General features: G+C 43.8%; 1 protein-coding gene across 1 annotated transcript; it reads right to left on the bottom strand.

The window, feature by feature from the left end:
• Nucleotides 1–2,306: 2,306 nt before the first annotated feature.
• Nucleotides 2,307–16,454, bottom strand: cfap144 (cilia and flagella associated protein 144). Its single transcript, XM_059993870.1, has 4 exons — nucleotides 16,099–16,454; nucleotides 5,892–5,951; nucleotides 5,684–5,787; nucleotides 2,307–2,549 (listed from the first exon to the last, which is right to left on the bottom strand). Exons 1-4 carry the CDS (start codon nucleotides 16,226–16,228, stop codon nucleotides 2,442–2,444), a joined length of 402 nt encoding a protein of 133 aa, XP_059849853.1. The 5' UTR covers nucleotides 16,229–16,454; the 3' UTR covers nucleotides 2,307–2,441.
• Between the last annotated feature and the right edge of the window lie 322 nt (nucleotides 16,455–16,776).

Raw genomic sequence — 16,776 nt, 5'->3', positions numbered from 1 at the left:
GACAGGGGTGTGGGTAGTTAGAGGTCAGATTAGGGTTTAGGGACAGGGATGTGGGGGAGTTAGAGGTCAGATTAGGGACAGGGATGTGAGGAGTTAGAGGTCAGATTAGGGTTTAGGGACAGGGATGTGAGGTCAGATTAGGGTTTAGGGATAGGGATGTGAGGTCAGATTAGGGTTTGGGGACAGGGATGTGGAGGAGTTAGAGGTCAGATATCCTCTCTGTTTGAAGACTAACAACATAGACATGTGGCAAATGACATCTGGAATCCAGACCTCCACTCTGTGTTCGAAATCCAGTGACATGAACATAAGGACAGATGACATCCAGAGTCTAGGGCACTGCTCTACATTCGAAGGCCAGCAGCATGGATGGGTGGCGAAGTACATCCGTAGATGTCAGGTAGTCCCGGGTTGGTGGGTCGCAGGATCAGATTTCCATGGGAACCGGAGGAACATAGAGGTATAAGGGCCAGTCAGGTGACAAACCTGGAATTTAGGGTCCCATTATCAGCAGGACTTGAGGTCAATACTGAAGATTGAAGCCCGAAAGTGAACAGAAGTCAGGAAATCAAAGCTCGGAGACTAAAGATTGGAGGTCTTATCTGGAGTTGGGGGACTGTCTGTGTGTATGTGTGTGAGAGTAAGTGGGATGAAGGACAGCAACTTGCTTTGCTGGTGTTACTTTATTGCTTTTTTGTGTTTAGTGTTGTTCTGCCGAGCATTGTGGGTATGCTATGCTGGTGCTGGAATGTGTGTGGACACTTGATGAGGTTCCCCATGCAAGGCTTATTGAGAAAGTAAGGCGGCATGGAACCCAAGGAGACCTTGCTTTGTGGATTCAGTATTAGCTTGCCCACAGAAGGCAAAGGGTGATTGTAGATGGTTTGTATTCTGCATGGAGGACAGTGATCAGTGATGTGCCTCAGGGATCTGTTCTGGGACCCCTTCTCTACTTGATTTTTACAGCTGACCTAGATGAGGAAATGGAAGGATGGGTTAGTAAGTTTGTCTGATTACACAAAGGTTGGGGGTGTTGTGGATACTTTGGAGAGTTTTCAGAGGTTACAGCAGGACATTGATAGGGTGCAGAACTGGGCTGAGATGTGGCAGATGGACTTCAACCCAGATAAGTGCGAAGTGGTTCGTTTTGGTAGGTCCAATTTGAAGACAGAATATAATATAAATGGTAAGACTCTTGTGGAGGATCTAACAGATCTTGGGGTCCATGTCAATAGGACACTCAAAGCTGCTGCACAGGTTGACAGTGTTGTTAAGAAGTTGTATGGTGTGTTGGCATTCATCAACCATGGGATTGAGTTCAAGAGCCATGAGGTAATGTTACGGCTGTATAAGACCTTGGTCAGAACCCAGTTGGAGTGCTGTGTCCAGTTCTGGTCACCTCACTACAGGAAGGATATGGCTACTACACTTATGAGGATGTTGCCTGTATTGGAGAGCATACCTTATGAGAATAGGTTGAGTGTACTTGGCCTTTTCTCCTTGAAACCTAACAGCCTGGAGGAAGAAACCTCCTGAGCATTCTTGTTTTTATGCATTGTAGTCTCCTGCCTGATGGTAGAAAGACAAAGAGGATGCTGGATGGATGGGTGGGATCCTTAATAATCCTAAGAGACCTGTGTATGCAGTGCTCCTGATAAATGTCCCTGACAGATGGTAGAGACCCTACCAATGTGAGCAGTTTTGGGCCCCCTATCTAAGAAAGGGTGTGCTGGAACTGGAGAGGGTTCAAAGGAGGTTCACAAAAATGATTTTGGGATTCAAAGGCTTATCATATGAAGAACGTTTGGTGGCTCTGGGCCTGTACTCACTGGAATTCAGAAGAATGAGGGGGATCTCATTGAAACCTATTGAATGTTGAAAGGCCTCAATAGAGTGGATGTGGAGAAGATGTTTCCTATGGAGGGAGTGTCTAAGACCAGAGGACACAGCCTCAGAATAGAGGGACGTCCATTTAGAATGAAGGCATGGAGGAATTTCTTTAGCCAGAGAGTGGTGCATCTGTGGAATTCATTGCCACTAACAGTTCATGTTGTATCTCAATGAATAAAGATTGGCTGCTGACTTGCAAACAGGGATATTTTGGAATAACGTGAACACGAGCAGTGGGTGCAGATCCAACCCAATTAAACCAGGTACATTGGTTTGACCTTTGTATTATATACATAAGGAACAGGACCATAAAACACAATGATACCCTTTTTCATGCAAATTAATGATTATATTCTACCAAGGATCACATTCCCTCAGCCTGAGCTATGCACTTTAAGGAATGTCAATAAGCCAAGCTATTTTCCAGCAGTTATGCATGTTTATTCTCGACAAATATGCAAAATTACAACTAGCTTGCTCATGTTATGTTTACATCTCTTAAGTCTTGTCATAACCAGTACGTACGTCAAAGGAATGTTATGTGCCTTCCATTAATTATTGGAGTTTTCCTTTTGAAGAAAGTACTGTGCCATAAATCTTGTAATTTCATTGCTTTGGTGAGGGAAGTTCAGTCTCCGATCATTCCGGTCTGAAGAAACCTGCAGAAGAGAGTTAGATTTTAACCTATCAAGCTATTTCTGAACCATCTGCATTTCAAAGTATTGGTCAAAGTTCAAAGTATGGAGGGACCACTGCACAGGATCAGAAAAAGCTGTAGAAAGCTGTAAACTCAGCCAGCTCCATCAAGGGCACTAGCCTATCCAGCATCGATGACACTTTCAAAGAACAATGTCTCAAGAAGGTGGAATCCATTAGTAAAGACCCCCATCACCCAGGACATGCCCTTTTCTCATTGCTACCATCAAGCAGGAGATACAGGAGCCTGAAGACACAGACTCAATGTTTCAGGAACAGCTTCTTCCCCTCTGTCAGCATATTTCTGAATGGACAATGAACCCATGAACACTACCTCACTACTTTTTGCACTACTAATCTACTTTAATTTTTCATATATACATCTTGTAAATTATAGTTTTCTTTTATTATTATATACAATATACTGTTGCTGCAAATCGATAAATTTCACGACATATGCAGATGATATTAATCTTGATTGTGATTCTGACTCCAGTTCCTTTTCAATATTAACATATTTTAACAAATGGGAATGATGGCATAATGCTATAACATCTCAGCGACCTGGGTTCTATTCCCGCTGCTGTCCGTAAAGACTGTACATTCTCCCCATGGCCAAATGAATTTACTCCAGGGTTTTTGCCCCATATTCTAAGATGTACAGGTCAGTCGGTTAATTGGTCACACGGGTGTAATTGGGTGGTGCAGGCTCCTGGGCTGCATTCACCCTATCTATGTTCCTCATGACATTATGGACATCTTCCATATTCCAATGAATAAGGTCCTAGCCTGCCAACCTCTCCCTATTACTCGGGCCCTCAAGTCCTGGCAACAGTCTTGTAAATCTTATTTTGCACTCTTCCCAGTTTAGTGACGTCTTTCCTACAACAAGGTAACCAAAACTGAAATCTGAATCAATCACACCAATGTCAAAGTAAATTTATTATCCAATATGTACACATCATCATACGCTACTCTGAGATTAATTTCCTCATAGACTTCCACTGTAGACAAAGAAATACAATCGAATCAATGAACAATTACACAAAAAAAGACAAGCTGCGCAAATGCAAAAAAATAATAATGTCCAGTGGACTCTGGTTAATTGGGACACATCAAGACCAGTACATTTTGGCCCAATTAAGCGGCTGCCCTAATGAGCTGAAGTTTCATGGAAATAGTTGAAAGGGTATAAAAAGGCATAGATGAGCGAGAGGGTTTATAGTCTGCTGAGGGCTATATCTGTGGCATTCAAGTCTGGCAACCTAGGACTATACAAGAAAACCAGGTGTGACTTACAAAGGATTTTCTCAAGAGCAAAGGAACTATTCCGAACAAGGTTGGAGGCCGAATTGGATGCACATCAACTCAGGCAGGGTTTGCAGGCCATTACTTCCTACAAAACGAAATGTAACATCATGAATGGCAGTGATGCTTCACTCCCAAATGAGCTCAATGTCTTTAATGCTTGCTTTGAAAGGGAAAATAAAACTACAGCTATGTAAATCCTTGCAGCATCCAGTGACCCTGTGATTTCTGTCTTGGAGGCAGATGTCAGACTGTCTTTGAAGAGGGTGAACCTTCACAAGGCAACAGGCCCAAATGGAGTATCTGGTAGAGCTCTGAAAACCTGTGCCAACAAATTGGTGGGTGTGTTCAAAGACATTTTCCACCTCTCATTGCTACAGTTGGAAGTTCCCACCTGCTTCAAAAGGGCAACAGCCATACCAGTGCCTAGGAACAGCAGACATCCTTAATGTCTATCGTCCAATAGCACTCACATCTATGGTGATGAAGTGTTTTGAGAGGTTGGTTTTGGTTAGAATTAATCCTGTCTCAGCAAGGACCCACAGCAATTTGCCTATAGCCGCAATAGCTGTATGGCAATCTCATTGGCTCTTCATGTGGCCTTGGATCACCCGGACAATACTAATACCTATAGCAGGAAGCTGCTAATTGACTACAGCTCCGCATTTAGCACAATCATTCCGACAGTTCTGATCGGAAAGCTCCAGAACCTGGGCCACTGTACCTCCCTCTGCAATTGGATCCTCAACTCCCTAACCAGAAGACCACAGTCTGTGTGGATTGAAAATAACAGCTCCACCTCGCTGACAATCAACACTGGTGCACCTCAGGGATGTGTGCTTAGCCCACTACTCTGCTCTCTCTGTACCCATGTCTGCGTTGCTAGGCACAGCTCAAATGTCATCTATAAATTTGCTGATGACACAACTATTGTTGGCAAAATTTCAGATGGTGATGAGAGGGCGTACAGGAGCGAGATAGATCAGCTAGCTCCAGCTGAGTGGGGTGGCAGCAACCATTTGCACTCAACATCAGTAACACCAAAGAAATGATTGTGGACTTCAGAATGGGTAAGACGAGGCAACACACACTAATCCTCAGTGAGGGATCAGAAGTAGAAAGAGTGAGAATTTTCAAGTTCCTAGATGTCAATATCTCTGGACCCAGCATATCGATTCAGCCAACAAAGGCGGCATGGCAGCTATATTTTATTAGGAGTTTGCGAAAACACTTGAAAATTTCTTCAGAGGTACCATGGAGAGTATTCTAATCGGCTGCAACTCCATCTGGTACTGGGTGGTTGGGGGGGGGGGGGCAGGGGGAGGACCACTGTGTAGGATCGAAATAAGCTGCAGTGTTGTAATCTCAGTCAGCTCCTTCATGGGCACTTGTCTCCGTAACATCAGGACATCTTCAAGGAGCAAACGCACAACACATTGAACTTTGAAGTGCATGGGCTACAGCAGCAGAAGACCATAAACATACACTCAGTGGCCGCTTTATTAGGTATAGGAAGGGTCTAATAAAGTGGCCACTAGGTGTATACAGTATTTCATGTGAAATATTTTTATGCAAACTCATTTTAATGGAGGGGTTCCCCTTACTGAGGGGTCTGTGGACCCCAGATTGGGAACCCTTGGTTTAGAGGTTTTCTGCTTCTGAAGACGTTCCACTGTAAATGTCAAGCTCTTGCTGGGTAACTTTGTGATCTCAACCCACTTTCAACACCAGATCTATCCACCTAGTATTTTCCATGGTTTTTCGTTTGAGGGAGCTTAAAGTCCTTTACCAGTGGAGTCGTTATCCAGCCAATCTCCTGAGCTTCTGTCTGGGGCATGGTGTATTTCATCCTTGGCTCCAAAAAGTTGCGCCTTAGTATTCCGGACAACTGCTCTAAAAGATTATATGGAAACCACATGCAAGAATTATAAGCAGAACAAGACCTTTTGAGTATCAGAAGAGCATATTATGAGAATAAAATGAATAAGGATACATACGATCCTCCTCCCCTTCCATATCCACATCGCAAACATTAGGTTTTCCTGTAATACAATGGACTGTTGGGAAAATAAATACAAGGCACATATTTAGACAGAATATCATTTAAAAAAAGACATCATATATTACTTATAGCTAAATGTGATGATATATTACTTATGAAACTTTCATACTTTCAACTACGATGAAAATTGTGATGTTCTCTTTATCAGTTATCCCTTACTCAACATCACTACTAATTTAATTGGTTCAGCACAACATTGTGGGCCGAAGGGCCTGTCTCCATGCTGTATAGTTCTATGTTCTACAATTCTGTGCAATAAAGTGCAACAGTTACAGAGAAAGCGCAGTGCAGGTAAACAACAAAGTGTAAAATCATAATGAGATTGATTCTTGGGTCAAGTGTCGGTCAAAGTCCAAGTAAATTTATTAACAAAGTATACATATGTCACCACTTATTACCCTGAGATCCATTTTCTTGCAGGCATTTACAGGAGAGTAAGGAAGTACAATAGAACTTATGGAAACTATATATAAGTAAGACTGACAAACAACCAATGTACAAAAGAAGGCAAATTATGCAATAACAAATATGCACAGTACTGTGCAGAAGGCTTGGGCACAAATAGGGGGCCTTAGAGTTTAGCTCACACTGTATTTGTCAACATGGAGCAGAGAGCGAGTTTGTAAATCTGGCGGGAGCAAAGGAAGTTGTGAAAGGCGAGGGTGGAGTGCCCCGGGAGGGGTGTGGGACAGGCGGCAGAGAAGGAGTGCCAGGGGTGGGGGGAGTGTGATGTAGGTGCAGACACACCCAGCCCTAAGACACCAGGAAAGATTTTTTGATTCCAAACAATTGATTTACTGATCATTACAGAATGTCTCTCAGGTGCTTCCTGCTCCCTCCCCTCTCTCTTCCCCTTTTCCCAACCATGATTCCCTTCTCCCTGCCCCCTTCCCACTCTCAGTCCACAATAGGGACCCATATCAGAATCACGTTTATCAACACTCACAGAGGTCATGAAATTTGGGGGGGGTTTTGCGGCAGTACAGTGCAATACATAAAATTACTACAGTACCGTGTAAAAGTCTTAGGCATGCTAGATAAATATACTGTATGTGCCTCAGACTTTTGCACAGTACTGTATGTCGTATTACTGAAAACATAGCCTCATTACTGCTTGCTGGAACTTGCTCTGATCAATTTGCCTGCTATGCTCTCTGTCAGATTCAGAATCAGATTTAACATCACTGACATACATTATGAAATCTGTTGTTTTGTGGCAGCAGTACAGTGCAATACGGGAAAAATACCATAAATTTCAAACATATTTATTGTATATAATAAAATCAAATAAGAAGTGCAAATAGGGAGCAAAAATAGTGAGGTAGTGTTCATAGGTTGGTTCATTGTCTGTTCATAAACCTTATGGTGGAGGGGAAAAAGTTATTCCTAAAATGTTGATGGTGTGTGTTCAGGCTCCTGTACCTCCTCTCTGATGACACTAATGAGAAGAGAGCGTGTCCTTGGGGTTGGGGGGGTGGATAGGAGTCATTAATGATGGATGCCGCCATTCTGAGGCATCACATTCTGAAGATGTCCTTAATGTGGGGGAGGCTAGCGATGGAGCTGACTGAGTTTGCAACCCTCTGCAACATTACTCGTTGTTAAAATAGTGACCACACCTCAGTAGGTACACAGGTTACCATCACCTGATCTGTGGACATGGCAAACATATGATTGAGCTCCCACAAACTGAAGAGTCTAGTGTATATACCCACATTTGTTCCTACACATGGTACTTTATGTTGATGGTCCTCCATAGACACTGCCTGACCTCCTGAGTTCCTCGAGCGTTCCGTGCGTGTTGCTCCAGATTCCAGCACTCGTGGTCTCTTATGTCTCCAGAATGAGAATGTTTGATTGGAAGCCCCCCTCCCACCCCAACACCTGTCATCCTGAGGGTGCCTTGTCATAAGTGGTCTTTATTTGTTTGTAAGAGGGTGATGAATCTGTGAAATTCATTGCCACAGGTGGCTGTGGAGGCCAAATCATTGGATATATTTAAAGAGTTGATAAGTTTGTGATTAGTAAGGGCATCAAAGGTTACTGGGAGAAAATAGGAGAATGGGGTTGAGAGAGAAGATGAATCAGCCACGATGGAGCAGACTCGATGGGCTGAATGGCCTAATTTGCTCCTATGTCTTATGATCTTACAAGTTTTGTACAATTTTACCATTACTACACTTCTCAAAAGCAAAAAAAAAGATACATGGGCTAGTAGTGTAATTAAGAAAATGAAAACTATCATAATACCCTCAGCGGCTTCTTTATCAGGCACAGGAGTGGACCCCAGAGCAGTCTCCTGCTTCTGTAGACCATTCATTTTGAGGTTCGATGTGGTGTGCATTCAGGTGTGCTCTTCTGCACACCACTGTTGTAATGTGTGGTTACTTGAGTTACTTTTGCCGCCTTCTCAGCTTGAACCAGCCTGGCCATTCTCCTCTGATGTCTCTCATTAACAAGGCATTTCCATCCACAGAGCTGCCACTCACTGGGTGCTTCTATATTTGTTGCACCATTCTCTGTAAGCTCTAGACTATTGTGTGCGAAAATCCCAAGAACATGAGCTAAGTTAAGCAGAGATTTGTCATTGCTGTGCTTCAATCAAGACCTGACAAGGCCGACACAAAAGGAAGGGAATTAAATATAATTACCAGAAATCCCGATTGGCTGGAATGTTTGCATTTTTCACATGCGTGATTTGTTGTCCACCTGCGAGAGCAACCAAGATCTGCGGCAATGTCCACTGTGGTGACACTCATACTAAAGAGCGGTCAGGATATGCGCTGGCAATGTCGGAACCCAAGTGTGGAGGTAAGACAGACTCCCTTGTAGAGACGATGACCAGAATTTATTCATTAGAGCATTGGTGGCTCAACTAAGTAACACCATGAAACATAACTTGCTCAAAACTAGGACCCCGTGATTAGCGCTAATTGGTCATCCTGTTAAATACTACAAGTTACACTGAAACCCCGATCCTATCAAAATAAACTTAACAAGGTTATACAGAAAGCGTCAGGAGACCAAATTACAAAGTGCAAGTCACTGGAGGAAAAAAAAACACAAGAAACTCTAAAAGATTAATGACTCTCAAAAAACAACAATTAACCAGTCCAGGTGCTCAAAAAATCTGAGCCCAATGCTCCCTGGCTAAGCGCACAAGCCCAAAGGTTTCATTACAAGAGCCAAACAACAAGGGCTTATGGAACAGGAAAAGTAGTTGTTAGAAGAGTATAAAGAATAAGAAGATGAAACCCCAGAAACTGTCCCACCCCTTCCCTAACAAGCTTGCTATATCTTAATAAGAAGGGTCTTGCTTTTCTAGTACTGCCAAACCTAGAACAGGATGAATAAAGCTACAAATAAATCTCTGAAAAGAAAAAAAAACAGCAGTTTAATCTTAACATATATTTTTTGTAAGAAATCAGAACCAATCAACTCTGCCACGGACAGTCCTGAGCCTGGTTCCGAAAGTTGGAGGGTTGGGCATGGGGCTAGCAACCCCATCCCGTAAAAACCCAGAGCTACAGAAATGCCAGCAGATGCTCCAAGCCCACATCCTTGGGGGAGGAAAGTTGCACCAAGAGGATGGGCTGTGCCTGGAGAAAATATGACAGGACAGGACAGAGGACTCTGGCAAGCTGCTATTAGCACCCAAGCCCCAGAAGGGGTGACAGGTTTAAGAACCAAGTAAGAGCCAATCACCTCCACTTCAGTAAGTAGCATCTCTGGAACCACTTACATCTACAACAACACACAAAATGCAGGAGGAATTCTGCAGGTCAGGCAGCATCGATGGAAAAGAGTAAACAATCGATGCTTTGGGCTGAGACCCTTTCAGGACTGGAAAGAAAGAGAAGAAAGCAGAGTAAGAAGGTGGGGAGAAGGAAGGAAGAAGCAGAAGGTGGTAGTTGATTGGCGAAAGAGAGGTAACCTCCAACCTGATGGCATGAACATTGATTTCTCAAACGTCCAGTAATTGGTACCCCCTCCTTCACCGTTCCCCATTCTCTCTCAGCTTATCTCCTTACTTGCCCATCACTTTCCTCTGGTGCTCCCCCTTCCCTTTCTTCCATGCTTTTCTACCCTCTCCTATCAGACTCTGCCTCCTCCAGCCCTATATCTCTTTCACCAATCAATTCCCAGCTCTTTACTTCACCCCCATCCCCTCTCCCGATTTCACCTTCTCTGATTTCTTCTCTTCCTTTCCAGTCACAATGAAGGGTCTCGGCCTCAAACATTAACTGTTTACTCTTTTCCATTGATGCTGCCTGACCTGCTGAGTTCCTCCAGCATTTTGTGTGTGTAGGTTTGGATTTCCAGCATCTGCCGATTTTGTTGTCTTTGTGACATCTACAAGGCCGAGTGATTTCGTGTACATACATACATATCTATTTCTATTATTGCTCTCTTTTTGCACTGATTTTTGATTTTCTATATTCTTATTGTAATTTATAGTAATCTGTATTATTGCATTGTACTGCTGCCACAAAACAACAAATTTCACGACATGTTAGTTTATTTATTTATTGGGATAGAGTGTGGAATAGGCCCCTCCAGACCTTCGAGCCACACCACCCAGCCATCCCCTGACTTAATCCTAATCTGAACCATAGGACAATTTACAATGACCAAATAACCTACGAACCAGTAGATCTTTGAAACGTGGGAGGAAACCAGAGAGGACCCACATGTCACATGGAGAACATACAAACTCTTTACAGGCAGCGGCAGGAATTGAACCCGGGTCACCTGTACTGTAAAGTGCTGTGCTGACCACTGTGCTACTGTGCCACCTTAGTGATAATAAACCTGATTCTGATATTTTATGGCTTGGGGACAAGATTGATTTACAGACATTGTAAACACTGAACCCGCTGGTAAGTCAGGAACGTATGTAATTATTTAGTTGTAAAGTATGTTTCTTCATCATTGGTAATGTGCCATGTTGTATGACACAGGCAATCATGGCCTTTCCATTGCTCTTGGCAGATTTTTCCACAGAAGTGGTTTGCCATTGCCTTCTTCTGGGCAGTGTCTTTACAAGACGGGTGACCCCAGCCATTGTCAATACTCTTCAGAGATTGTCTGCCTGGGTGTCAGTGGTCACATAACCAGGACCTGTGATCTGCACCGGCTGCTCAAACGACCGTCCAACACCTGCTGACATGGCTTCACGTGACTCTGATCAGTGCAGGGGCTACACCTTGCCCAAGGGTGACCCGCAGGGTAGAGGAGGGAAGGAACACCTTGCATCTCCTTCAGTAGAGATGTATCTCCACCCAGCCACCCATAAGGTACCTTTGGATATCCTAAAAAAAACATGTTGCTACATAAATGCATACATTTCTCACTGGGAACTTCTACATTTTTTAAAGAATAAAAACATTTTCACTCCCAACTTCAGCAATATGTTGTCTGGGATAAGGTTTTTTTGTTTTCCTTTGGAGTTTATAATATCAAAATTGTGACACAACACATTGACCTAAGAATTAAGTCCAATTACTCTCAAATAATATGCACAGTATCCAAAAGGGCCACGGCCTTGTCAGAGGGTTTGGAGGCTTGCGTGCTTCAATGACCCAGAGAGCTGTGTTGCCTGGAGTCAGGGCTTTATGCTATGGCTGTTGGTAGGGTCACCTGTGCCAAAGGTAGAGGCCAGACTAAGAGTGGTCCACCGGTCCTCCAGGTTCGGGGTGGGGGTGTCGGCTCAGGGATAACAAACCAAAACTGTTACGGAAACAGCAATGAAGAATCCTTCTATATTTTTATTTATTTATTAAATTTTAGAAAATTGCAAGAATAAAAGAGATGATGAAATAGTGAGAAAAATAATATTGACCCTCCCCTCTCCCCTTAACCCTCCCCCGCCTTAACCCTTATCTAAAGAAAGAAAAAAAAAGAAAAGAAAGAATGCCTGGATATCGGAGGGTCCCCCCCCCCCCCCACATGCTCCATGGAGTTCAAAATAATTTTAATATTTATTTTTACTTTCCCCAATCACTTTATAATTTTATCTTCAAAGGACCTATGTATTTAATCCTATCTTTTGTAAGTATGGGAGCCAAATTTTCAAAAATATATCATATTCATTTCTTAGATTGTATGTAATGATGAAGAATCCTTCTGAGGGTGATGGTACTCCCGAGTCTCTTCCGGGACTTCAGTGAAAACCGAGCTACTGGCACGATGAAGGCAGTCCTGAACACCGCCAGAAATGGAGATCTTCAGTGCTGCCCCAAACGCCAGCGGAGTAACTGACAGCAGCGAGGGTATGAGGCATACTACCTTGAGATTCGCCCTCTTGCAGGCACAGAATCAAACTCGATAGAACCCGTATAAAGAAAAACGCCACTCAAAAGGTTCCATCAAACACCTAGGGTGTGAAAGAAGAGCAAATGGTGCAAACAAAACGTAAACAATTAACCTTAACCGCAGAGCACACATCTCCAGTCAATTCAGTTCAGGGCTGAAGCGCCCGATCGGGAGTACACAAGAACACACGGAACATTAAAGTGAATCCACAACTGCCTAGCGCGATTCGACTGAAGCCCGTCCGGAAGTGTATAGCTGCAGAACTACAGCCACACCTGAACCGGACCAAGTGTCTCTGTCCTGGTGTAGAGATGTGTACTGTATGTTCACTGTTTTCGTAATTATGTGAGCCGTATGTGCCTTACGCTCTGTATGACTGCTGGCACTGTGTTTCGCACCTTGTCCCAGAACAACACTGTTTCGTTTGGCTGTGACATGGGTATTCATGTATGGTTGAATCACAAACTTGAACTTGAAGCTAACGCCCACTTTTCATCATGTTCTAGGCAGTAGAGCCATTGTGTCTACTCATGATGTCTTCTATTAATGCAGGTTTTAACCATCCCGGAAAGAGGATTAATAAGATTACTCAAATCCAGGTAATAATTTAAATCGGGATTAGACAATAGACAATAGGTGCAGAGGTAGACCATTCGGCCCCTCGAGTCTGCACCGCCATTCTGAGATCATGGCTGATCATTCACTATCAATACCCAGTCCCTGCCTTGTCCCCATATCCCTTGATTCCCCTATCCATCAGATATCTATCTAGCTCCTTCTTGAAAGCATCCAGAGAATTGGCCTCCACCGTCTTTCGAGGCAGTGCATTCCACACCTCCACAACTCTGGGAGAAGAAGCTCTTCCTCAACTCTGTTTTAAATAACTGACCTCTTATTCTCAATCCATGCCCTCTGGTACTGGACTCTCCCAACATCTGGAACATATTTCCTGCCACAATCCTATCAAATCCTTTAATTATCTTAAACGTTTCAATCAGATCCCCTCTCAATCTCCTCAATTCCAGCGTGTACAAGCCCAATCTCCCCAATCTCTCTGCGTAAGACAGCCCTGCCATCCCAGGAATCAACCTAGTGAATCTACGCTGCACTTCCTCAATTGCCAGAATGTCCTTCCTTAAACCTGGAGACCAAAACTGTACACAATATTCCAGGTGTGGTCTCACCAGGGCCCTGTACAAATGCAAAAGAACATCCTTGCTCTTGTATTCAATTCCCCTTGTAACAAAGGCCAACATTCCATTTGCCCTCTTCACTGCCTGTTGCACTTGCTCATTCACCTTCATTGACTGGTGAACTAGGACCCCTTACCTAACTCGACACCATTCAGACAATACTCTGCCCTCATGTTCCAGCTTCCAAAGTGGATAACTTCACATTTATTCACATTGAATGACATCTGCCAAGTATCTGCCCACTCACTCAGCCTATCCAAGTCTCCCTGTATTCTCCTAACGTCCTCTTCGCATGTCACACTGCCACCCAGTTTAGTATCGTCAGCAAACTTGCTGATATAGTTTTCAATGCCCTCATCTAAATCATTGACATAAATAGTAAAGAGCTGTGGTCCCAATACAGAGCCCTGTGGTATCCCACTAGTCACCTCCAGCCAGTCTGAGAAACACCCATTCACTGCTACCCTTTGCTTTCTATCTGCCAACCAGTCTTCTATCCATGTTGAAACCCTGCCCCCAATGCCATGAGCTCTGATTTTACTCACCAATCTCCTATGTGGCACCTTATCGAATGCCTTCTGAAAATCTAGGTACACAACATCCACTGGCTTACCCTCGTCTAACATCCTTGTTACACCCTCAAAAAACTCCAACAGATTAGCCAAGCATGATTTGCCCTTGGTAAATCCATGCTGGCTCGGCCTAATCCTATTTCTGCCATCTAGATGTGCCACTATTCGTCCTTAATAATGGACTCTAGCATCTTCCCCACGACTGACGTTAGGCTAACAGGGCGATAGTTCTCCGTTTTCTCCTTCCCTCCCTTCTTGAAAAGTGGGACAATATTAGCCACTCTCCAATCTTCAGGAACTGATCCTGAATCTAAGGAACGTTGGAAAATGATTACCAATGCATCCGCAATTTCCTGAGCCACCTCTTTTAGAACCCTCGGATGCAGACAATCTGGACCCGGGGATTTATTAGCCTTCAGTCCTACCAGTCTACTCATCACAGTTTCTTTCCTAATGTCAATCTGTCTCAATTCCTCTGGTATCTTATGACCCTGGCCCATCCATACATCTGGGAGATTGCTTGTGTCCTCCCTGGTGAAGACAGATCTAAAGTATACATTAAATTCTGTTGCCATTTCCCTGTTTCCCATAACAATTTCTCCCAATTCATTCTTCAAGGGGCCAACATTGTTCTTAACTATCTTCTTTCTCTTCACATAGCTAAAAAAGCTTTTGCTATCCCCTTTTATATTCCTGGCTAGACTGAGCTCATACCTGATTTTTTCTCTCCGTATTGCTTTTTTAGTTAAGATCTGCTGTTCCTTAAAACTTTCCCAATCATCTGTATTCCCTGTCATACTTCTTTTTCTTTAATGCTATACAATCTCTGACTTCCTTTGTCAACCACTGTGGCCCCTTCCCCCTCTTTGAATCCTTCCTTCTCATTGGAATGAACTGCATTTGCATCTTTTGTATTATGCCCAAGAATATCTGCCACTGCTGATCCACTGTCTTTCCTGCCAGGGCATCCGCCCATTTAACTTTGGCCAGTTCTTCCCTCATGGCTCCGTAGTCTCCTTTATTTAATTGCAACACTGACACCTCTGATCTGCCCCTATCCCTCTCAAATTGTAGATAAAAACTTATCATGTTATGATCACTACTTCCTAATGGCTCCTTTACTTCAAGATCATTTATCAATTCCTGTTCATTACACATCACCAAGTCCAAAATAGCCTCGTTCCTGGTTGGCTCAAGCACAAGCTGTTCCAAAAATACATCCCTTAGACACTCCACAAACTCCCTATCCTGGGGTCCAGCACCTACCTGATTCTCCCAGTCCACCTGCATGTTGAAATCTCCCATAACGACTGCATTACCTTTAGCACATGCCAATGTTAACTCCCTAATCAACTTGTACCCAATATCCACGCTACTGTTTGGGGGCCTGTACACAACACCCATTAGGGTCTTTTTACCCTTACTGTTCCTCAGCTCAATCCACACAGACTCTACTTCCCCTGTTCCCAAGTCACCTCTTGCTAAGGACTGAATCTCATTCCTCACCAACAGGATTGTCAGGCGTTGCTGAGCTCGAAGGGTTGGAAGTGCCTATTCCGCCGTTTCCTAAATAAATAAAATAATAATTAGTCAATTAAAACGTGCGTAAATAGCCCGATTTAATATATATTAAGGGTATCCACTCTTCCATCCTTCGTCCGCCTATTATATGTCCACACCTGGATCCACCTGTCAGCTTGCCAGCTCCAGCCCCTTTTCCTTCCTTCACTATCGCTCCTCCATCTTTCAGACCAATTGAAGGGACTCGACCCGAAATAACGATTGTCTCCTTCCCTCCGCAGACGCTGCCTTACCCGCTGATATTCTCTAATAGTTTATTTAGTTTCCCAGTCTAACGCTGCTAAAGTCTGTGTGCGTGCACTTTTTTGAGGTTACTTTCCGGCAGCGTGGCGCATTTTGCGGGCTGCCCGGCTCAATCCTCGCTGATTTGATCTGACGTGAACGACGCAGGTTTCAGTGAACATCTGACAAATAAAGCTAATGTTTTGTTTAAATCCATTTCAGATATATAAATGGTGAAAGCCTCACGGCCGTGACTTACACTTCGTGCGGAAGTTGATGTTGAAGTTTGTGTAGAGTTTCTGGCTGCGGAGTTCTTTCCTGATGGTTTCCCGGTCAATGGCCAGCTGCTGCACGGCATCTTTTGGTGCTTTCTCCACCGGCCGGGCCATCCTGTGAGGTCTCCTTGCCCTCTCGGTCACAGAAACTCCCTCCCGGCTGCCAGCGGAGTGTTACTCTGGTCACCAGGCAACCAGCGGCGGAACCCAAACACATCCTCCCTCCCCCACACTCCTGGAGACCTCGTGAGATTTCAGTCCCAAACTGTTACTGAATGGGAAAGTAATATTAATCGTTTCAATTTAATCTACAATTCGCCTATCCCACAATAGGTCCACGGCAATCTCGTTGGCTCTTCCCGGCATTGGGTCACCCGGACAATTCAAATACCTATGTCAGGATGCTATTCAGCGTTCAACACAATCATTCCTACAGTTCTGATCAAAGAACACCAGAACCCTCTGCAGCTGGACCCTCGACTTCGTGGCCGGAAGACCACCGTCCGTGAGGACTGGAAATACCATTTCAGAATCAGAATCGAGTAACCAGAATCATCACCGGCACGTGACCTGAAATTTGCTAACTTAGCAGCAGCAGTTCAATGCAATACTTAATCTTGCAGAGAAAAAAAATAATAATAAATAAATAAACAAGTAAATCA

The sequence above is a fragment of the Hypanus sabinus genome, chromosome 18 (genome assembly GCF_030144855.1).
Source record: "Hypanus sabinus isolate sHypSab1 chromosome 18, sHypSab1.hap1, whole genome shotgun sequence".
Classification (NCBI taxonomy): domain Eukaryota; kingdom Metazoa; phylum Chordata; class Chondrichthyes; order Myliobatiformes; family Dasyatidae; genus Hypanus; species Hypanus sabinus.
The sequence above is the reverse complement of the archived record's forward strand: the minus strand, read 5'-3'. Positions and strand labels throughout refer to the sequence as shown.

What these genes read in the sequence shown, in the direction of transcription:
- cfap144 (XM_059993870.1), bottom strand. Translation starts at nt 16,228, where the DNA reads ATGGCCCGGCCGGTGGAGAAAGCACCAAAAGATGCCGTGCAGCAGCTG. An exon ending in CATCAACTTCCGCACGAAGT is followed by an intron (nt 5,952 to 16,098) that starts GTAAGTCACGGC and finishes TTTTCCCAACAG; the next exon opens with TCCATTGTATTACAGGAAAA. An exon ending in TATGGAAGGGGAGGAGGATC is followed by an intron (nt 5,788 to 5,891) that starts GTATGTATCCTT and finishes ATAATCTTTTAG; the next exon opens with AGCAGTTGTCCGGAATACTA.